Raw genomic sequence first — 24,717 nt, forward strand, 5'->3', positions numbered from 1 at the left:
TCCATCCATAAAAGCAGGCTTTTGATGTGGTGCCAGCTGGTTTCCCTTCAAATGGTTCTTGAGCATGCTCTTGATTAGGTAGCCAGGTGCAGCTCGGCTCGAACATGATGACATGCCGAGTTTATCTTCTGGGAGTTTGGGCTCGAGGTCCTCCACCGCCTGGGAGGAGTTCTGAAAAGCTATGGCCAAAGTCTCTTCCACTGCCATTATGGAAGTGGAACTCCTTGACTCTCCATCTTGGTGCCAACGCTTCCAGACTGGCATGATTTGGCTAAACCTCCTCAGTCAAGGCCTGGTCAAGTCAACCATTGCCAATGAGCCTTTGAGGCAGTGCTGACTGGTTTCTTTTTATCAGGGTAATGTGAGTTTGGAGTTTTGTTGCAACCAGAAGTCAGCACTACTGTTGCGGCCTGTGGTCGTTTTCCCGGTGTACTGGTTTCTTGGGGCAAGTTTGATGCACATGTCCGGGGGCTCTACAGCCGCAACGCTGCTGGGGCTTCTGCTCTTTTTCCTTTAAAGGCTGACTCTTTTTCTGTTTTCCTTTCCTTTTGCCTCTCCTGCATCTACTGCGTCAATTGCTGCAAAAGCCAGGCAAGCTGACTGATTATATGGTCTTGAATTACAGATGTCCGCTCCTCAGGAGCCTCCTCAATGACCCAAACATTGGTAGCTCCTCGGCCCTTAAGTTTAATCTGCAAAAAACTCTGTCATGGCATGCACGGCCTTTGTCAGAGTGGCGGTGAGCATGGCCAAAAGGTGTCTCTGCAGGCCGGCATGGTTGACCAAGCTGCAGAGCAGTTCTCTTGCCATGTCGAACCTGTAAGAGCTGGCTATTCCCCATAGGTCACCCAAACCAATCTCTTTACCTGGCAGGTGTGCTCTTGAAAAGAGGTTGCTTATGGCCTGCCTTAAGGTACTCAGCTTGTTGCGAGCTTGCCTAGGCAAGAGGCCAAATCGGACCTACGCAGTCGGCTTGTCTGCAGTCTTTGACTTTTTCTTTTAGGGCTTCCTAGAAGTGTAGCAGGTTGGCCTCCTTCAATCAGGCATTAGCTCTGGCTGCTTCATAAAACTGGCTGACAAAATTACATTTCCTGATCTCGAGTGTTGAAGTGCCTTGAACTGATGGGCCTGAGCCGGGGTACCGTTGCTAGTCGTTCAAGGATCTTGGCTAGCCAGTCTGTCACTCGGTCCACGTTTTTCGAGCGTCGGCTATCTATGGTTCACTGGGAAAAACTGGCCAAACTCCAGAGCGGTGCTGCTTGTGCAGCATGGCTTACCAAGCTCAAGAAAAAATTTTTTCACTAGAAAAGGCTCACCAAGCCCCAGAGTGGCACTGCTTGCGCCACTCGTCCTACCGAGCTCAGAGAAACCCTTGTTTACAACTCACTCAAACAAGTGTTTCCCAACCGCCGGAGGGACGGTGATGCTGTCTCTAGCACATGGCTTGTCAGAGATGCTCTTGCTTCTAGACCCAGACTTGTGAGGCTGCGATCTTTGATCCTACTGCTGCCACCAGTGTAAAGGAAACTGTCAGTTCCCTATACTTCTCCACAAGACAGTCAAGCAATGCAAATAAATACATTGAGTGTTTAATCATCAAAGAATATACATTTTGACCAAAATATATATAAATATGCAACAAATGACAATCATGCAGAGAGCCAGTGCTGCTCTGCTGGAACCATAGCGGTTTTCTTCTTTTATACGATTGTCTTTCACTAGGCTTCGCTCACTTTTCTCCTTATTTATTTCTTGGATTTCTGTTTGTTTGCTCGGTCGTCTGAGTTTACTCAGCGGTGGCCGAGCCTTTGTCGATGGTAGAAAAGCTCGGTTCGAGGACCACAGTGACTGGAGGGTCGGTCCCTACGTCTTTGGCCACAATGTTCTCCCACAACACTTATATATCTACTAACTGAATGCCTGGCATTGCCTAGGTAATAAAACGATCTTTGGACAGAAAATTTGTTTTTATTTTTTTATATACAATGTAAAACATTTACCATTCTAACTTTTAAACATCATATCATAAGAAAAGTGTTTCATGCAGTTCAAATAAATTAAAAGATAAATAAAACAACTGGAAAAGTTTTAAATGTGAAATAATTAGCAAGTAATGGCTAGATAGTCTGTTTTGCTACAATCAGTACAATGACAAATGGTTTGATACAATCATACAATTAGACAGTTTCATACAATCAATATGAATTAAGAAAACAAAATAGAAATAATGAATATGTTGAATCAATAATAACAATGATTACATAAAAGTGTGTTTCTAAAAAGGTTACTGTTTCAACTGAAGCTGTTCATTCAACTTTTGAATATGACGATACTGGTACCTCTCGATACTGGTACCTCTCGATACTGGTACCTCTCGATACTGGTACCTCTCGATACTGGTACCTCTCGATACTGGTACCTCTCGATACTAGTACCTCTCGATACTGGTACCTCTCGATACTGGTACCTCTCGATACTGGTACCTCTCGATACTGGTACCTCTCGATACTGGTACCTCTCGATACTGGCACCTCTCGATACTGGTACCTCTCGATACTGGCACCTCTCGATACTGGTACCTCTCTATACTGGTACCTCTCGATACTGGTACCTATCGATACTGGTACTTCTTGATACTGGTACCTCTCGATACTGGTACCTCTCAATACTGGTACCTCTCGATACTGGTACAAACGTCAAAATGAGGAATCGGGCTGTTCTTTTTGTATGCTTTGTTTGACTAAACGGAGATGCAATGTAGATCCAATTCTAACTTGCAATAATACAACAGTCTACGTGCGAAAGTTTTAAATTTAATAGTTCTTAGCGATCGCCACAAGGAAGAACCAGAAATTGAAGCTGATAATGGGACATTTAAAATTGGAACATCACATTTGAAAATAATAAATTAAAAAAGTAGATAACAACTTTTGAAATGGATTTACAAGTTTTTAAACATCAAAACATATGCAAAAGGTAATATTCAGTAATAATAAAAAGTGTATCCCCATTTAGTAATAAAGGTGCCGTAGATCATGAGTGGGCAACCTTTTTGGGTCTAAGGCCACTTTCATGCGGTAATTTAATAAAAGGCCACCATCACCTATGTCCTATAACTTCTAACGACCAGTGCAGGCAAAAGTTCCCTATATCACCGTTTCTCAGAATGTCAATGCTCATGGTATGGTTATTCAGATATTGCTTCAACATTATAAAATTTTAGAAAATTATGAAAATTGGAAAAAACTCAACTATGTCCAGTTATTGCAATGACTGCATTATTCACCTTTAATTCTCCTTGAATGCAAATTAACATGAATTAGTATACATAGAAAGCAAAAATAAGATATTGTTAGCATGATAACAGCAGTTTATGTTCACGCACGACTTCTTCAACGAGACGCTTGGCATTGAATGTCATCTATGATTAGAGTGTACAGTGGTGTAATGTCTGTAGCAGAGAGGGGAAGAATGTTGGTGATCTGTTTGTCTGTGAGTCTTATTCTGTATTTATTTTTGGCATAATGCATTCGAGAGAGTTGTTGTTCACACCTGTACGTGCTTCCGAACATGTTCATGATTCGTGCCGCAAAGGGTTTCAGCTGTAGGTATTTCAGATAGAGAAGCATACGATGAGTGAGATCTTGGCCAGGGTTAAACAGTGGTGAGTAGATGAGCTCATTTCTAAGATCAATCACTTCTAGTTGAAGATGAGGTCTTCTACAATTAGCGCCACTGATAACAGATAGAGCTCCCTTTTTATATCGTTGAAGTCTTGAAATCTGGCTTCAAATTCTTGCTTTATATCACACACAACAGCAGCATATCTCTCTAGCTGTGGTTCATTTGGCCAATCACAGAGCACTGGAAAGCTTTGTACATCAATGCTGTCCTCTCTCAACTATGATTGCCACATTCCAAGTCAACTGTGAAAACCACCAACAGCAAGATACATGTCAGTAATCAGCTGATTTTCCCCTTGCAGTTTAGTGTTGAGTTCATTAAGGTGCAGCATCACATCCACAAGAAAAGCAAAGTCATCCAAAAATTGAACATCATGAAACTCAGGCAGCTGTTTCTTTTGCATCTATAGTATTCTATTATCTCAGTTTGCAGGTTGAAGTTTCGGAGTAATATCTTTTCCTTTGATAACCAGTGTACTTAAGCAAAACATGGAACATCTTCGAATTCTGATTCGATATCATTGGGAAACTGGTGAAACTAATGATGTTTTAAACCTTTCTGCCGCAGATAGATGGCAACATCTTTGATAGCACTTACAACATGATCCAGTTTCATTGCCTTAGAAGCCAGGTTTTGCTGATGTAGAAAGCAGTGGAATTGTAAGGGAAGTGGATTAATCCCAACTTTCTTGAGCTCTTCCATTAGCAAACTGCTGAAACCACTGACACGGCCAATCATAGCAGGGGCTGCATCCTTTTGCTCTACCATTTCGTATTTCAGCCAACACATATTTTCCTTATGTATGACCATGCATGTTGCACAAAGCAAGCAAATCTTCCGTAATAGTGAGCTCTTTGTCCACTCCACTGAATAAACACAACTAACTGGGCTGTATCTGTTGCATCTGTCGTTTCATCGAGTGTATCGGAATATGCTGTGAAACCTTGCAAATTGTCATGTAGCTGTCACTGCACATCCTGACTCTAAACCGCAGCTCGACAAGCTACTGTACGTTGAGAGAGAGGGATATACCTTTATAGGTTTTTTGGTTTTTTCATTAGAGCATATAACATCAGCCGCATCTTCAATACACTTTTTGATTAACTCTCCATCCATAGATGGCTTTCCACACCTGCCGATTCGGTCAACTATCTTCTTGCTTGCTAAAGTGGCCGTTTAGCTGCTCTCCGTAGAAGTCCTCATCATACTCTGCTGTGTTCTTCTGTTGCTGAGCAGTGTCACAATTCTTGCCGTTCTAGCATCATTAGATGTCTGTCCATATACTGTTCCATGCTTAGCCATGAAACATTGGCTATTGGTTTTTTTCATGGTCTTTATGATGTCTAAACATTCTAAACATGACATTCCATTCCTGTTTGGCAGTTCCATCATAAGAAATTCATCAGTCCACTCTTTGTTGAGCTTACGATTCTCTTCACCTACTGAACACTTTGATTTCTTTGCTGCACTTGTCATTGCTGCACGTGTAAACTCACTGCCATGGAGTTACTGAGTATTTTGATGTGGAAAAGAAATATTGGAGAGAATTCTCCATGCGAAAAGGAAATTTCATTTTTTTTGCAGGACAAACACGGCGATAACACCTTAGCGCTGCTTTATTCCATCAATAATGGAAACAAGTTTTTTAAGATGCCAGACTAACAATCAATTTTTACAGTATTTATATTAAAAAATACATTTAATTTTTTTCTCTTTAGCCAACAGCAAAAAGAATGCATTGAAACATCTGAAAGGCGGCAGTGGCCTCAAGGCCGCACGTTGCCCATGCCTGCCGTAGATAAAAGAGTGTAGAATGATAAGAATGGCTTAGTCTTGTGGTTAGGTGCGCGTGTTGGTAAATTTGCGGTTGTAATTGTTGTGACTTCAAATCCAGTACCATACAAATTTATTATTGCTAGATTTTAATCGCTGCAACTGAACAGATGACAAACATTGAGATATACGTATATATTTACACTAGCCAAATGCTCGGCGTTGCACATGTATTAAAAAACAGCTTATAAACAGTGGCAGGTAATGTAGTTGCCTGCCATTTGCCATTCGGCTGGTATATTACCAATTTCTAATTTGAGTAAGCTAGTATTGCTAAACTTACTAATAAGAGCCGTGAGAGCAAGCTTTGGTGGCGTTGTGTTTTAAGCAGAGTCGCTATTGCTAAATGTCTCCATTGCATCTTGCGTAGCTCAATGGGTTAGCTTATTGCCTTTTTTGAACGGGAGGCTCTGAGATCAAATCTTCTATTATACAGATTTTTAATTGTTAAATACTAATCACTATAGCTGGACAGACCAAATAAGAGACAGACGACAAACGGCAAACAACAAACTTTGAGATTTATATACATGTAGATATTTAGATGTTTTTTGTATAAAGCTCATTCGATGAAAACTAAATAGGATATCATGTTTGTTTTGCTTAAGGAAACCTGTAAAAGACTTTGGTATCTTCCTCTAATAACAGCGTGTAAGAATATAAACCCTCTATCTCTTGAATTAGCCTTATGTTGTGTTGTTGCTGATGATTAGTTGTTTTGACATTACACTTACCAGTTTTGTAAGTGAACTTTATACTGTTTCTTGACTAGAAACCGGAATGATTCATTTTGTTTTGTTCTTTCTATTAAAAACGTTTGTAAAGTAGCAAACTGCTAATACATTTATAATTTATAAAAGTCTCATTATTTTATAGAGCGAGTTTATGTATAAAAACAGTTCGTTTGATATTGCTTGGACGGGCTTGAATTTTAGGGTTTGTAGAACGTTGTAACTGGTAAATCACCATCTATCCTAAACTTTTACAAGGAATGGAGTCACAAGGTGTATTTTTCATGTTGACCGGGTATTTTATTTCGGACATATGATTTATAATATTAATTAAAATTTTTGGGCAGCATGGCCACGAAATCTACTAACTCGACCTCAGTTACCGTCAAAGATGATGCTGAAATGGAGACCAAAGATGTGGAGACGAGTGAAAAAAAGTTACCAGTTGAGACCTATATGGATGAACGAATAGATATCCCTGATGCTGATAGCGTAAGAATTAGCATTTTGTGTAAAAGAGAGTAACCTATTAACTATAGCGATCTACTGTTGTAACAAGACTGCAACACAAATTAATATATTACGAAAATATTCAGATATATTCAAGCGCAGTTTTTTAAAAACTTCTTTCTGCCTTCCATCATTGCATTTATCATCATATCTGTACTGTGTTTGTACGCTAGAGTTTGTCATGCATGTTTTATTCTTGTAGGACAGGTTTAGTTTTAGAAAACTTTGGGCTTTCACAGGTCCTGGTTTTCTCATGAGCATTGCTTATCTTGACCCTGGAAACATTGAATCTGATCTACAAGTTGGTTCTGTTGCAGCGTACAAGGTAGGAGGGAGTCATTTATTAGAACTACAAATCTAAAAAAATGTGCTTTTCAAACTTCAAAACTTTGACTTTTTTTTATTTTACTAAATAATTATTGCAATATAAATAAAATTATGGATTCTTACATATCTAAAGATAGGCAGATGTTGGGTAGACATGAAGTTGTAGCAAAAGGTAAAAGAGGGAAAAGGTTTCAAGTCTATACAGTGTAGTATAACTTGTATTGTTTAAATTTGTCAGGCTGAATAATTTTACAAACTGTGTTGCCTAGCATATGGGTTTGAATTTGTTGTTAAATTGTTTTTAAATTATACGTGGTTCATATAAGCATTTTATATATTAGCATCAGAAGTTAATCATATGTTATCATTAAAAATATGAGTTCAAGAGAAATGCATAAATCTAAAGAGCCATATTTTATGTTATGTACAGCTGTTATGGGCTGTTTATTATTATCATTTTATAACTAACCGCAACTGCTGTGAATAAACATGGTTAGTAATTTTCTGTAATGCGCACAAATATTCAGCTAATGAATTTTAGATGAAGATATTTTAGCACAAAACTTCACAGAGAAGCCCTGACAACCATTTCTGCACACCGTGTCCATTTCTTCAGTTTCTTTTTGTAACATAATAACGAGTAAAATGAATCATAATATAAAGCATATAAGGTGTCAAATCTCCTAGCAAATACTACCCTTCTCACTTGTTTCATATGCGCTTACAACGCAATGAAAAGCTGCCAAGTTTCATGTAAAGTTGTTATCAGCTATGGAAAATATGAATTATGTATCAGTAAATAGTGAGCCTTTAATCAGTTCTGCCAAAAAACCATTTATACACTCAAACATCTATGTATATATGAAGTTAATTCGTTCTGGTACCTGTTTCATGTATTAAAATATTCTTATAAAACATACTTTATTTCGTTTAACTAATTTGATAAATATTGCAAACTATGCAAATTAATGAAGCAAATACAATATAGAAAGGTGTAAATAAAAAAAGAGTAATGTGTAATAAATTTTTTATTCTTATATTGTTTTATTATAGTCCTGGGATTAAAGTGGCTGCTTAGTAAAAGGTTAGTCAAGGGTAGAAGTGATGATAGAGATGTTCAGTGTACTTTAAACTAGACTAGTGTAAGTTTTAACTAGTCTAGTTTTTATAGCTTTTATTATTTTTAAATTTTTATACATTCTAATTTTCCCAACTGTTTTACTTTTGCACTTGCAATGTTTTGAGCAACTTCGACCATCATATGTTGGAATTTCTTTAGTCGCAGAGCCAAATACTTAAACTTTTTGGTAACTGCTGGAAAAGTAGTATGATAGGCAAGCACAAGTAAAGGTTCGATTGTGTTAGGCAGATGTAGAGGAAGAGGGTAACAAAAGATGTTGGGGTTTTTGGGTAAATGTCTCATCAAAAATGTCTAACTTGTTTCTCAAAACATTCTAATAACCGTCTAATATGAAAACTTAAAATACTACTCTAAAAAATCCAATTTTTTTGGCTGCAATATTTTTAATAATCTTTTCGATCTAATAATTTTTTATCACTTTGTAAATAGCATAATAATTCAATGAAAATTTTTGGCATTCATTGTTCAGCAGGTGAGAGTTTTCACAATATTGTCCTTAATGCGCTAGTTTTGTAACTGATAGGGTATAGTTGATAGATATTCTAATAATTGTCAGCTGCTCTGGGTACTTATGACTGCGACAGCACTCGGGCTGCTCATGCAACGACTGTCAGCGAGGCTCGGAGTTGTCACAGGGAAGCATCTGGCCGAGATCTGCTTTCTTTACTATCCGAAAGCTGCCCGCATTGCCCTTTGGCTTATGATCGAGGTAGCCATCATTGGTAAGAAGATAACCTTTTGTTCTTAAATACCAAATTTATGCTTTTCTTATTGTTCATAAATTTAAACACTTCATGAGTTGTAAGAAACTAGACAGAGGTAAGTTGAGTTGTAAGAAACTAGACAGAGGTAAGTTGAATTGTTTTCTTTTAAGCCTAGTCCGATTCCCAAGACCTCTGAAAACTGCCATTGTTTTTTGGCTTGTTGTGCAAATGCCTTGCACATCGCAAACTCTTCATTATTTGTTCAATTCATTAAGTTTTAAAAATTAGAAAGCAAAAACTAAATTTCTATGTTTTAACAAAATTGTTTAGATATGTTCATAGTTTTACAGTTGGTTGCATCTGAGAGAGGTAGGAAAGAAACAGCTCTTGCTAGTTCTTCTCCATAGAAGCAACTTTAGCTCAACATAATATTAGTGTATAGAATAGATAATACGCACATTGTTATTATATCTTTGGTATCTACTGTATCTCATATAAACACTGTCTACTACTTCTGATGACAGGGTCTGACATGCAGGAAGTGATTGGTACAGCCATTGCCATATATCTTCTTTCAAATGGAGTGTAAGTTGTTCTCTCGTATGCCTACAGTATTTAGAAAAATCTTCAGTAGATCTTTGGGACCTTCAAGGAGATCTACAGGTGGAGTAAACTGTAAATCATTGGTTTCAAGGGTAGTAAAAAGCTTTGGTTGGCCGTTTTGAAGATTAGGGAGTGTTATTTGATGACTTGAATAGTACAAAATTAAAATAAGTACAGTAGACACCCGGATTACGGCATCACTGTCTTACGGTTTTTTCGCTTTACGATGTGGGACACGAAATTTTTCCAGTCCCTTGTTACTTGAGCTTAACTGTGTGTGATTAATAAGCTAAATTCATTTAAGGTACATTCAGAGTTCATGTTATGTTATGTAGCGTCACAAAAGTGTTGTGTCGCTACGCTTTGCTGTTCAAGTCTCTTTTCCACTGTACTTAGCCACTACGTCTGTCTCGAAGGTGAGAATTCCATACATTACTGTACGTAGTAATGTTGCATTTCATTGCAGACCATAACCACTCAATAGGTCACTATACTTAGTAAGTGACCTATTTAGTCACTACTATATTATTTTGTGACTAAATTTTATTATGTACAGTACGTATATACAATTTTAAAGTTTTGTCTGGGATTGGGGGTTTGCATTATATAATTACAGTAGGCTCCTATTATTACTCATTTTTGCCTTACGATCCCAACACCAGAATTAATTAATATCTTATGGCGGGGGAGAGGGTCCACTGTACTTTATTAATTAAAACATAAATAAATGGGTAGCTTAACAAGTTAATAATACTAATACAAATTAAAATACTGATAAAATTAACAACAACAATTGTGAGTTTTCAATCTGCTTTTTTTGCCTGTCAGGAGAGCATAGTGCGTGCGTGTGTGTGATGTTTTATTACGCGGAATTTATAGCTGAGACATATAAAATAACGGAAACACAAACATAAAAAAGGGGCTGTCCGATAGTTTGAGACTAGCAGCGAGATAGCTCCGCTGGCAGTTTGCAGAAAAACAAACACAGTTATGAGTGAGCACCAGTAGCACTACTGTCATCGGTCGCCCACAAGCCCTCCACCAACTTCCCTTTTATAACATTTAAAGCCAAATAAGTGTTTATTGAATTATTTAGTTTCAGTGAACATCCTCAATCTTTGACCTTTACTAGTTTTAAAGTATTGTATTTTAAAAGTATTGCTTGTCTATAATCTGGTACAGTACTTGTGATCAATTAACATAATTATTTTGAAAATCAACATCCTTAAAAACATTGATAAAATGCAGCGCAAGCCGGAGTTCAAAAAGCATTTGCACAAGCATTAGTTTTAAGCAAAAAGCTACTAATTAGGCCTACTGATGCTTTTGGTTTAATTTTAAAGTAATCCTTACAGCTTTTTTTGTAATAACAAAATCTTTTCTAACCCTCTTGAGCCAGCATGCCCCCAAAACTCTCCTCCATAAATCAGGTGAGGATAGAAAAATGTATGATACAGGTCGAGCATTGTTTTGGTGTCCAAGTATCTTCTCACATAATCATCAAATCATCAACAAAGCTACATAGTGTAGTTGACTGATTAATTTTAATATGTCTTTGAAGGGATATGTTTTTATCAACCTTATTTCTAAAAACTGTGTATAAACTTTTACAGATATTAGTATTTTGGTAATAAAAACTGAACCAAGTGAATCAAGCAAATGTTTCTGAGGGTTTTCAAAATTTACAAAAAATGTTTTTTAGCTATTTAAGATAAGATTATTGGCTAAACACCATTTTTCAATTCTTTAATTTAATTTGTAAAATGAGAAAATCAGTAGTAAAACAGGTGTATCGTCAGCAAAAAGCCCGCAGTTTAGTGATGGAGCGCAGTTCACCAGATCATTAATAAATATAATGAATATCAGTGGGACTGTGATAGAACCTTGTGGAACACTAATTTTAACATGTTTTAGGGATGAAGATGTTTTATTATTGTTCACAAATTGTGATTAAAGTGCCAGCATCATTAGAAAAATTACAAAATTTATGGTTGTTAATTAGAATGATGTGGTCAATCGTATCGGAGGCTTTTGAAAAAAATCTTAAAAACGTGCCGTGGATAACTGTGCCACTATTGAAATTCAAGGATTAAACTAATAGCTCCTGTGGTGTTTAGCGTTTTACGAAAATTAGTTTTGTGGTTTTCAACCAACAATTTTAAGTCTTCCATATATGTACGTATTCGTTTTACTAAAATTCTATCTATAATATTGATCAAACTGGTAGCATGGAAATAGGCCTGTTGTAATTGGGATCTGTTTTGCTACCTTGTTTGTAGAGAGGAGAAACTCTTGCTATCTTTAAACAGTCAGGGAATGTGGACTTTGCTATTATTAAATTAATAAGGTGTGTGATAACAGAAAGTAGAGAAAGGGAAATTTATTTTAACAGAAATGTTATCATATCCTGTTGCTTTTCACATGTTCAACTGATTTATCACTTTTATTACATCACCTTCTAAGACCGCTTAGATTTAAATTAAATGTTAGATATTAGTACAGCGGATCTCACCATACGATATTAATTCGTTCCAGTGTTGGCATCGTTTAATGAAAATGTCGTATAGAGGGGTATAGAAACTCATAGTAATTATCTAATGCAAACATCCTTGGATAAAAAACCATCAAAATTTTATATACGTCTTGTACATATTAAAAATTAGTAACAAAATAGTATATTAACCTTGTTGTAGAAAGGATTAATAAGTTACATCGAATTTAGAAAGTTTTGCAGCACAGTCTACTCTAATATTCACAAAATGGCTGTTAATACATTCAGAAATTTCTAAAGGATCTGTAAATTGACTGTTTCCTGTTTGTCTTAATTAAAACTTAACAATGACTAAGCTCTTGACATCAAGAATAAATGGTACCAAATTGTGTTGTCAAGCATCTAACATTGATCTATGACAAGTTGATCTAACATTCACCCAATCTTTTAATCCAACAAGATTGTAAGCATATAATTGGATATTTTCATATTGGGAACTCATAAAACAAAGGTGTAGCTGTTAGCATAATAGAAAATTATTATTAATTACTAATTATTATGGTTTCTGTTTCTGTGATTTCATGCTTGCAAAGATTTTGTATTAGCTTATAAAAAAGCAAACAAAGCTGTACTGACAAGATGTACAAAAATGCTACTAGACTCAATGCTGCCTGTCATCATACTCTATAATCATGCTGACCCAAATACAATATTTCCAAAAGTATATTACTCTAATAGTCGAGGAGGGATAGCATCATAGATAGTTTTAGAGGCTGTAGACTTGGTAGTAATTGTCAGTAGCAGAAGGAAAAATGCAGGAAAAGAGTGAATTATAAAAGTTAAAAAGTTGAATAGCTATGAAATTATGCTGAGTTAATTTAGCAAGATTCTGCATTGTAAACAATAACCATCTAGTGGTTCTACCTTATTAAAAATTATTTTACTAAGTGCGATGGTAACACAGATGCTAGACAATTTATTGGAATTCTTACAGTATTAAGTCAATTGTTACCCCTTCTAATCGCCTCTTGCGAATCAACCATTCTGCATGATCGTGTCAACTTGTAGCTGTGATGAGATTACGCTGTCTTATCAATAACAGGCCAAGTATAAAAATATTTGCTCAAGAAAACTGTGGATGGGCAGTCTAATGGAAAAGTAAACACAGTTTCAGTACAAAGTATAAGTGATTGTATGGAACAATCATTTAGCCATGATTTTCTTGCATGATATTGTTGCTTGTCTCCATTTACTGCCTAGCGTCCTAGTTGGCACTCCTCTGGTCCTTGTAATCTGACATTTACAAGTTCTATAGATTAGCTGATAAGAGGACCACTAGAATGTCCTCTAGCCATATTATCTACTAATAATATTTGGTGTGATAACGCTTATGAAACACACCCCATGTTTTCTAAGATTACATATACTTGAATATTTTAGTAGTACAAACAAAAATGCTAACTGTTTATTATTAGATGTTAAGGTTTAACACTAGCTATTCAAAGACTGTTGACAGACTAATGTTCCATCATGTTATGTATCCCTTCGGTCACACAAAAATCTTGTTATTCAGAAAAAACCAATTTAGACAGAAATGCTTTTTAGGAGCGATTAACTACATTAGACTTCCTTATAGTGTAAATAACCCATTCCTAGAAGGAACGGATTGCTATATGCGGAATGCTATATGGTTTTTACACTATGCGAAGCATAAAATACATGTATTTTCCCACACAGATTTTCTACACAGATGTTCCCAAACTTGTTCCTTAGGCCCTTCCAATTACACAAAAAACTAAACTTACCTTTTTAATTTAACAACTGTACAGTAACAGTGATATTACCGGTTTGTATCGAGAATTATCCTTTTTTTATCACTTACACTCGGATTAGTGTCCATGATTATGAAAATGTTACACTAAGTTAAGGAAAGTTCTTCTTCAACTGATTTCTTTCGCTTTTTTCTCCACAGCAAAGTCAAGGTTTATGCTGTCAAAAAATATTGTACATGTCTAAAATAAAGTAAAAGATTTTTACTATAATGAGAGCTGCGTCCATCTGGCTGTCCGAAACCACAAATGGAGGCTGAAAAATCATTTTATAGGGTATTACAACTCCAAACATTCAGCTTAGTACACCGAGGCTTTAGCACTTGCACCAATTAACCGCCTTCAAGAATAATTGCGCAGATACATACTCTGCGTGTTTTATCGGTGCACCTCTCACGGCACATTAGACTGTCAAGGTACTAGTATGTATAAAAGATACCCGGGTTCCTCTTAGCAAGAGAGAAAATGATACCTTTTGAGGCTACATTAACTGCCAAACTCTCATACAAATCGAATTTGTGAACTTGCACCGACTTGACGCTTTACGTTACATGTATATGGAGTTTCTTACATAGTACAATGCAAAAACTACATAAATTTTCTACATTCAGTAGAATTTACATAATAGGAGGTTTACGCTATAGAGATGCCTACTGTATATATTTAGTGGTATTACCACACTAATCCTTGCATAATAATAAAAATGACCAAAGGACATAGGGTACCCTTTGTAATCAGGTAACACAATTGGAATTCTTAGTTACGTCTCTGTACTACCTTTCTAAAACCACTGAAAATTATAAAATAATTTCTTAAGCTTAGCATCCTTTTACAGACATTACTTTTGCACCTGAGTGTATTTTCCCTGATCACCAACTCTATGTTAAGTAGGATCCCGCTGTGGGGTGGAGTACTCATTACTATAATAGTGGATACCTTCTCCTTTCTCCTTCTAGACAAATATGGACTCCGGAAACTGGAGCTTTTCTTTGGATTTCTAATCACTATTATGGCACTTTCCTATGGTTATGAGGTAAGGCGAGGTCCTGTCATGTCTCACCTTACCTCATAACCAAAGGAAAATGAAAAATGAAAATGCTGTTCCAAGCAGCGCAGTCACTAAATGCAGGCCTTGCACTAACAGCGCGGTGTACTCTTGTTGGTGGGATGACATTACATTGTTTTGTCTCTAACTTACCCTGCGTGTAAATATTTAGACAATAAATTGTACAAGCAAATATAACGGTAAACACAACCCTTGTGCAACCTCCAAATGACTATCAAAAACAGCAATTATACTGTCATGGTTTCGGTTGTTATTGCAATTAGCCTTTCTAGGGTATACTCAGATAAAATAGTTGCCCCATTTTTGGCAATAAACGAAGCTTTAGATTAGCTGGTAGGATCAGCTGATATAGGATAATCATTTGAAATGTTCTGTTCAAATTATCTACCAATAGTATTTGTAAAGGACAGCTGATTGATGCAAACAAAATATTCATTGTGTATTATTGGATCAAATGCTACACCAGAGATATTAAGATTATGATGTGGCATAATGATATTCTTCTGAGAGTACTGACACTAGGGGGAGACAGGTGTAAACACATAGTTCGCTAGCATGTGTTGGACTTTGTCTCCAAAACAAAAAAGCTGATGTTCTATAATGAGTGTCTGCATGGCCTTAAAGGCTGTTAGTACAACCTATAACTCTGCATAACATCTATTCATCTGATAATTGCAACTTTGCATTATAGTTATTATATAACAAAATGTAAAATAACCAAATAATGTTGTAAATTAATTCAACAATACTAAGTGATACATTAAATACAATAATTTATATATATACACATATTATATACGTATTTCTCAAACCATGTGTGTATGTGTGTCCCTCCAGCTATAGCTATTATTAGAACAGCGTAGCTGGACAATGCTGACGCAACGTCATGGCCTACCGTCTTTAGAAGCCTAGCGCTTATTAACTAGCTTACTGGAATTTTTTATTGGCAATGTGCCAGGCTAATAGCTTGCAAGTTACAGTTGTTTGACAAAGTTTTAAAACCTTTACCGTTGTTTTTATTTTTCTCTTAGTTTATTTCAACTACACAAAACACTTCTCTCATGATAGATATGTAGTTTGAAAGTTAGAATGGAAATGTAGCTATATGTTAAATACAATAAATTTTTTGTTCCAAGACTGTTATATTACTCGGGCAATGCCAGGTAGCACAGCTAGTGCAGATATAAGTTTCTTAATCAAATGGCATTTTGATCTTTTAGTTAAACGTTGTTTTTGAAAGTTTTAGAAGAAACCCCCCTAAATTAGACATACTCATTGAAGCCTACTAGCTATACTTCTTATAGTGTTATTATGAGAATAACAATGTTTGAAAGAGTAAACTGATAGACATATAAGGCATATATATGCCTATTAGGGCTGAAATATAAGTGCCAAACGAATTTTTTATAGATCAGGTAAAAACACACGTAAAATTATTATTTTCATTTCTCCTCTTATTGTAACAATGAAAGACCATAAACTCTTTCATAAGTTTAATATCCTTTACCAAAAATTGCCACTATATAAAGTGTATTTACCGTGAATGCTAACTTTATATTAAACAGGATCCCGCTGTGGGGTGGAGTACTCATTACTATAGTGGATACCTTCTCCTTTCTCCTTCTAGACAAATATGGACTCCGGAAACTGGAGCTTTTTTTTGGATTTCTAATCACTATTATGGCACTTTCCTTTGGTTATGAGGTAAGGTGAGGTCCTGTCACATCTCATACACACAACCTGGTCAGATTAGACTAGAGAGCGGGTTATAAGGAACACAGGTCTGACTGCATATGCCTATGTGTTAGTAAAGTACTAGTATTATTAGTACAATGTAGAAGTCTCTGGTACACATATACTTGCTCACTATATTCACAGGTTGGAACTTTTACTGATTCTGTTGTCATGAGGTAAACTGCTATAATTGTCCCGTCCTGAATGAGTAGAATCCTGGACTTAAAGTAGAATCCTAGGCTCTTAAACAAGTTCAAGGCAGTCTTAGTAGTTGATTTGTTTAATATGAAGAATGTTATTGACGCTACCTTTTGTTTATCTTCTCCTTGACACCTATATACCCACTACTGTCTGCTTGTACATGGATATTGAAAGTGGAATGTGTATCTCTGAGCTGCAATAGCATCGTAACAAATGATTTCATGATAAGTTGATGTATGAGCGTGTTTTGTGGAACTAATGACTTTTTATTTGGTGAGTCCAACATGCTGTTGCTGCTTGCACTTACTCATTATCATGTAGGCTACATGAAAATCTGCTAAAATGGCCAGTTTTGCTTATTCATAATGTGAACTAAAATGATGTTGATATGTGTTTGATACTGTGTATGTTTTAGTATGTGGTAGCTGCTCCAGATCAAACTGAAGTAGTAAAAGGCCTGTTTGTGCCCTACTGCAGCGGTTGTGGACAGCCACAACTCCTTCAGGCTATCGGCATCATTGGTGCAATTATAATGCCGCACAACATGTATCTCCACTCCGCCCTCGTAAAGGTATGGATTTGTAAACCTTTACTCTTGTATAGATATGGAATATCTATACAAGAGTAAAAGTTTCTATCTCTACTGCACCCTTATAAAGGTATATATTATACATCTCCATTCTACCTTTGTATAGATATGGAATATGTATCTCTACTACACCCTTATAAAGGTATATATTACACTTCTCTATTCTACCTTTGTATAGATATGGAACATATGTCTCTAATGCAACCTTGTATCAGTATATATTGTACACCTACTTTACCTTTATAAAGGTTTAGGACTATAGGTTGTTTATTTCCATCTCACCTTGTGAATGTATAGATTATAAATGTACATCTCTGCACTCTTGTAAAGGTGGCTATAATTAGGTCACTCAATTTTCTTATTAAGGTATACCTAGCAGGCGCCAGTCAACTTTTCTTTCTCTCCACTGTCAGTATCTATGAAATGTTGTATTGTGCCGGTGTTGTTCCATGAATCGCGAATCGGTTGTAATAACTTTATATTCTATGCATGTATGGCACGTATGTCCAAGGTCTATTTATATGTATTTGCAGTCTCGAGATATCGATAAAGGAAAAAGAACCCAAATTAGGGAAGCCAATTTCTATTTTTTTATAGAAGCAGCTATCGCTCTCTTCGTATCATTTCTCATCAATCTGTTTGTGACCTCAGTCTTTGCTGAAGGTTTCTACGGCAAGACAAATGCAGATGTGGTAAGTTGCTAGCTTCACTTCACTTTTTAATGACTGGCAACAGTATACACAGTATCCTGAATCTTAATATAATACTTTAATTAGACACAGTAGTCAGTGAACCAAGTTACTCTCTCTCTTATTTGTAGTCTGAGCAGTGCATCAACTCAACCTTGCCAGAGTCCTTCACTAGTGCCTTTGGAGCTAATGTGAGTATCTTGGGACCTTTATCTTTCCCTAACTGTTTTATACTTATGTTTATGGTAGCTGAGTTTTTAACAGACGTCTATAGATGTAGCATATGCTTTATATGCATATGTAGCATATTTTTATTTCCTTGAGAATCTATGAATAAGGTGATACAATATTTATTGATTTGCAGGACACCGAAGATGCAAGTCTCTCTGTGGATCTCTACAAAGGGGTAGGTTGACTCAATCTTTTGATTTCACCGACTCCTCAAGTATGTGATGGCTTGTCTATTAAATGCTACTTACTCAACAGCTAGGTAACTGACATGTGGAACTTTATATATTGCATCCCTTTTGTTGCTGTCTGCAGGGTGTGTTCTTAGGATGTGCTTATGGGGCAGCTGCTATGTATATCTGGGGTGTAGGTATTTTGGCAGCCGGACAAAGTTCAACTATGACAGGCACATATGCTGGACAGTTTGCTATGGAGGTATGCTTTTCATGAGATACTCATTGTCTTTGACTTATATGTAATATACGAATATATGTATGGATGCAAAGTAAAACTGCTAAAACGTGCATGATTAAAATTTTTCCTAAACCAAGCTTTCACATCTTTTCGGAATTCCTTTCGCAGTATTTTGCGATGGGAAAATAATTCCTCCTAACAGCCTCAGGGTAACATAATTTTCAGATTGCCATCAGCAGTGTCTTGAAATATGTAGACACTTGGTTAGTGTTTTTTTAAAATTTATCATGCAGCTTTTAGAAAACTTCAGTATTAAATAATGTCTAAGGTACCAAAAGTAACGCTCACATTTATTACTCTTGTATAATCATTACAAGCAATAGAATTACAAGTAACATGTTTATATATATACTAGCTGCATAACTCGTCCACGGGAACAGATTCATGTGTAATAAGAGGTTTATTAAGAGTTGTCTTTCATACTGTAAAACAACTCCAAATATGCAGTCTACTGAAATTGTTGTGCTGATTAGACTATGCATACACATATATGCAGTCATCCATGTCAATAATGTTGGGGAGAACAATGGAAATCTGCAATGTGTTTTACAGCTAATCTACATTGCATCAGTCTCAAACCACTCAAATTGGAGTTGTCTTATTTTTATACAGAGAACTGATAATGAAATTGACATTGCTAGGCAAACTGAAGTTCTTCAAACTGGCAGTATTGAAAAATTTTGCATCTTTTAAGAAATTCAACAAAATATTTTGCTATTGTACTGCTGAGCTATTGCAGGCATTGATTAAATGGAGACTTCTACATGCTTAAAACACTAATCATGGCTCACCAGTTCTCCGTCTATAGCCTGTGTTTTGACATGGTATACACAAACAGTGCCGCAGTTATGTGGTTGTGTTGATAAAATTAATGATCAGTAAAATTTTATGTATAGCAGCACAGACAGTATGATGTCAAAGCAGATACAGCATTAGCACCTTACAATAATAAAACAACGTCAACATGATTCCCTTTTTGCCGAGCAGAAACTATTGAGCAAATACGGCTTTGGCAAGAACAGACCAGAATGACTACTAAAGCCGTTTCTAAAAGTGAATGCAATGGTGGGCTTTTTTGTAATATACCCTGCTCTCTTTCTTCTCACTGTCGCCTATCGCAATGTTCGAAGTACCCTTGCAAGTTCTGTAGTAGTAAGTTACAGTATTCGTAGTTGGAAAAACATTAGTAACTCAGCTGCGGAAGGAAATGAACATGTTTACTATCATGAACAGTGGCAAATCCAACGGTTTTAAGTAGTGGAAGTGTGTCAACTCATAGGCAGTACAACATTGAATGAGAAGTACTTACCATTCTGAAGTAGAAAGTTAGTAGGTAAAACCAATGATATACAGCCCCCAGGGGGCTGTATATCATTGGTAAAACATGAAAATAATTGTTTAGGTGGCCGCAAGAAACAAACGTTCACGTGACCTTTCTTGTACTAGGAAATATTAATATTTAGTAGTAAATATTAATTACATGTAATTTACTACTCGTTAATTTATTTAATGAGTAGTAAATTTTATTTAATTTACTACTAATTTAATTTCACTACTCATATTAATTCAGTTCACTTTGTACGACCGAATCGAAATAAGGAAAGACCACTCTATAATCTACACACACGCACACAAATATACAGACAGAATTTTTGCCATTTATATAGTGGATATTGAAATTTATCATACCTAGAACTAAAATCACAGTGCTCAACATACAATGGAGCAGTATAAATCAGTAGAAAATTAGTAGAAAACCTAATTTTCTACTAACTTATATATATATATTGTCAGCACATTGCCTTACTTAAAGTCTGTGAGGCAACTTAGTTGTTTCATGGGAGAAAGTCAATATATATATATATATATATATATATATATATATATATATATATATATATATATATATACGATACATATATATATACGATATATATATATATATATATATATACGATACATATATATATATACGATACATATATATATATATATATATATACGATACATATATTATGATGTATGGCCAAACCTGACCCGGTCTGTATATCCCAGTCGTTGTTTTATTCTAGTTTCCTCTCAGCTGCCACTATATCGCATAAACTTGCTAAGAACGGTGATCGGCAGCATGACAACCCAATGCAATGAACAATAAACGAATAAAACAAATGCAATAAATGAACTGTCAATTACTTGTAGTTGATAGAATCCAAGAGATTTTGTCGGTTGATTGATAAAATGCCAGGAAGTCAGCTACTGTCAAAGTAACTAATCAAACTATTTGACGACAATTTGATTATCTTGCGATCTTCTCTTCCTGTAGGGCTTCCTCAATCTCAGATGGAAAAAATGGCAGAGAATTCTGCTGACACGAACCATTGCAATCTCACCGACTGTGATAATAGCTGCATTCGCAGGTATAGAAGATCTAACAGGGCTCAATGATATACTAAATGTCGTCATGAGCATGCAACTCCCATTTGCAGTTCTTCCGATACTAGCATTCACAAGTAACAAATCGCTCATGGAGGAGTTTGCCAATGGAATGTAAGCGGTTTGTGCCATAAATTGTTTTGCTGGCCCGGTATGTACAATTTAAAGTAGATTTATTTGCTACCTTCTTTACCTTGTAAATCTTCCTAAACTGCAGACTTTATATGTTACAGGGTGTCTATGGTAATAACAGGAGTATTTGGGGTTATCGTTATCGCCATAAACATCTTCTTTGTGGTTGAAACGATGGTCAATCAGATGTCACACTTACATTGGGCACTGATATTACTCGCGGCTCTAGTTGCAGTTGCATACCTTCTCTTCATACTATATTTAGTACGTATTTTACCCATGACTTTGCGTTGTATTTGTAAGAATATTCAGTGTGTGATCGCATGGTGTTCCTATTCATAGACATAGTATTAGCAGAAATACACATGGCTTTTTTTATTTAAAAAGTTTAGTTGATTTTCATCTTTTCTTAAAGGTTGACTTGCAACAAAATTCACATTACAGTTATTTGGTATCAAAAGACTCACCATGTCTTACTCTGTTGTGTTGTAAGTGCCAAATATGTGGAAATGTGATTACAAGCTTTTAAAAGCTCAAAAACGAAAAGCCGCCGTAGATTGGAATCTCTTTATTCCGATGACGTAACCACGAAATTTGGTTATCGTCTTGTCACGTATGTTCTCATGTGAATTGAAAGGCCAATGCAAAGCTCAATATAAAACTTATCGTAGCACTAGTTTATGACAAACACTTCGGGTTTTACCGAAGACCCCGTATCAAATATAGATGCTCGCTACTTTACAGTTTTGTTTCGGCATTATTCAATCGTCAAGTCGTTCTCTGATCGTGTGACCTAATACTTCGCAAATAATTTTTGCAGCAATTTTCGATTATCACAGGTGACCAACAGGCTCGTCATGATTATCAGACAATGATATGTACTCCTTCGAGCTAAGGTTAAACAGTTTAACGATTTTTTACGGTAAGTTATAAGATATCACTGCTAAAAGTGACAGCATTACAATGACGATAAAACAGACGCGTAAGAACAATAGACATAGTTTTATTGAATGCGTGAAGTATATTTGTGAAAAGATTTCGACGAATAGGGTTGCAAGAAAGTGTAAACAGAAACCATCTCTTACAACTACATCACATTTGAGCCGTTTTGGAAAGGGAATCCAAACTACGGCGGTCTCGTGTGGCTGCGATTTTCTGTTCATTTTTGAGCTTTTAAGAGCTTGTAATCACCTTTCCACATATTTTGCACCTACAACACAACAGAGTAAGACATGGTGAATCTTTTCATATCAAATAACGGTAATGTGAATTTTGTTGCATGTCAACCTTTAACTAAATTGCTCTCCTAGTTTTCACACAACTTAATTTCTGTTTTCATCTAGTTAAAACCAAGGTAAATTTCTTGTCTCTTATCGTATATTTATTACAGGGCTGGTATTGCTTGGTACAGATGGGAGTGGAACGTCTAGCTGTTGGTATTGTTCAGGTAATTCCCCCATCGAGAAAGCCTCGTGCAGTGTACTACAACAGCACATCAAGCTTGGTTGCTGATTAACTTCTTCCCACCCATTTCCCTGGTGTTATTGGCTAGTGATATTACAGCTCACTATCAATTGTCGGTAGTCTATTGCCCTGCATCATTCTGAGCTATGTACTCAGTTAAGAGGTGACAAGGTGTCTGTTTCAATATGTATTTATGTTATTTCTTTCCCCTAATTCCTGTCAACTAACGGTTATTATTTAACACTTCTACTCTAGTCCAAAGAGCTGTGGTCATGACATAATTATGTTTTGCCCTTTTACTTCCATACCAGGATTGATGTTAAGGCATTCCCTTTTACTTTTATCATGTAAACTTATTTATTTAGCGTTACTACTTAAAATTCACGGCCAATCTTAGCTGCGTCAGACACAGCAACTGCTTAAAGCAATGCGATATTCTGATTGTTTAAATTTTGAAATCATCAATAACACACAAATATATTTCTTCCTGACGGAGGAGGCTATCTTAAGGTTTTGTTGCTGAGGATTATATTAAGTGTTCTCAGACACTGACGTAATCGTGAGCCAAATATGGAAATATGCTGGTTTTTGCACTTCATCCAGCATCTGCTGTATTTCATCTGCTCCTTCCATCCTGGTTTATAAATTTTAGATTATAAAAAGAAAATACTTTAATTCCATGAATGCTGGTGTGCAGGGATATTAATGTATTAATACCTCATCAGTGTAAGTTAGCTTTTAGGTGATACATTTTTATCAACGACTTCTCTATTTGTGCTCACTTCAACTGCTTGTCCTTTAGCTGTAAGTAGCACGTTTATTAACCTATTAGACATGCTCTGACCTATTGACCTATTAGACATGCTCATGTGTGAATGGTGAATAAGCATCTTTGTAAACTCATTGATTATATTTTGCAGGCGATAGACAGTAAAGCAGACACCACTGTAAAACTTTCTGAGGGGGACCAAGAAGTTACCAAACTTTGAAGACTTTAGTACCCTCATCGAGTGGTGACTAAGTAGCATTTAAAAAATATTTGTTTCATTACTGTTTTGTTCTTTCAGAAACTTTTAAATGGGCTCCTCAATAATATAAAAAATTATTAAAGAAAACTTGTTAGTGGTACTGAAATAAGACAATTACTAATTTGCCACATTATGTAACGAAAAGATAACTTTTTGATTTAGTTAAGTTTTTTACACAAATGCTTCAACTATCAAATTAGTATAAACCTTTTGTAAAATTTGGATCGCTTGAACATTTTTTATAATAAGATATACAGCAGAAATGTCAATTGTAGTAAAACGTACAATGTATAATGACTACTGTTTTTAACAACACCTTAAATGGTTCTTTTCATATTTTGTGTTCATCACAAGACTTATAATGGTTTTTTATCATGTCATGCAGTGCATTGCACAAATATTTATTCATCTCTGCTTTTCATTGTTACTAAAAGTTTTAATGCACTAATAGCCGTTGACAGCTTGAATTATTATTGTTAAATGCATTTATCAGGGTTTGGGTTCTATCAAGGTAAGGTGTTTATCAGGGTAATGTGTTTATCAGGGTAAGGTGTTTATCAGGGTAAGGGGTTTATCAGGGTAAGGGGTTTATCAGGGTAAGGTGTTTATCAAGGTAAGGTGTTTATCAAGGTAAGGTGTTTATCAGGGTAAGGTGTTTATCAGGATAAGGTGCTTATTAGGGTAAAGTGTTTATTAGGTAGGGTAAGGTGTTTATCAGGGTAAGGTGTTTATCAGGGTAAGGCGTTTATCAGGGTAAGGTGGACATATGCAGAGAACTCACACACCTTTTAGCTCCAAAAAGAAGCATGAAGAAAATTTTAGCAGT

General features: G+C 35.9%; 1 protein-coding gene across 2 annotated transcripts in view; it reads left to right on the forward strand.

Moving 5' to 3' along the window:
• The window catches only part of LOC137405531 (protein Malvolio-like), a 28,295-nt gene extending 3,960 nt beyond the window's left edge, over positions 1–24,335 (forward strand). The window contains exons 2-15 of one of the 2 annotated variants that reach the window (XM_068091826.1): positions 6,596–6,740; positions 6,961–7,083; positions 8,783–8,948; positions 9,455–9,515; positions 16,485–16,623; positions 17,270–17,425; positions 17,977–18,135; positions 18,264–18,323; positions 18,497–18,538; positions 18,676–18,795; positions 21,158–21,381; positions 21,501–21,663; positions 22,790–22,846; positions 23,784–24,335. In XM_068091826.1, coding sequence (XP_067947927.1) covers positions 6,597–6,740; positions 6,961–7,083; positions 8,783–8,948; positions 9,455–9,515; positions 16,485–16,623; positions 17,270–17,425; positions 17,977–18,135; positions 18,264–18,323; positions 18,497–18,538; positions 18,676–18,795; positions 21,158–21,381; positions 21,501–21,663; positions 22,790–22,846; positions 23,784–23,852 — 1,683 coding nt within the window. In that variant the 5' untranslated portion in view covers position 6,596 and the 3' untranslated portion in view covers positions 23,853–24,335. Of the gene's footprint in view, positions 1–6,595; positions 6,741–6,960; positions 7,084–8,782; positions 8,949–9,454; positions 9,516–16,484; positions 16,624–17,269; positions 17,426–17,976; positions 18,136–18,263; positions 18,324–18,496; positions 18,539–18,675; positions 18,796–21,157; positions 21,382–21,500; positions 21,664–22,789; positions 22,847–23,783 lie in introns of those variants that run through there. The other variant, XM_068091827.1, reaches the window with a different exon arrangement.
• Positions 24,336–24,717: the final 382 nt, after the last annotated feature.

Source organism: Watersipora subatra, chromosome 1 (assembly GCF_963576615.1).
Source record: "Watersipora subatra chromosome 1, tzWatSuba1.1, whole genome shotgun sequence".
NCBI lineage: Eukaryota > Metazoa > Bryozoa > Gymnolaemata > Cheilostomatida > Watersiporidae > Watersipora > Watersipora subatra.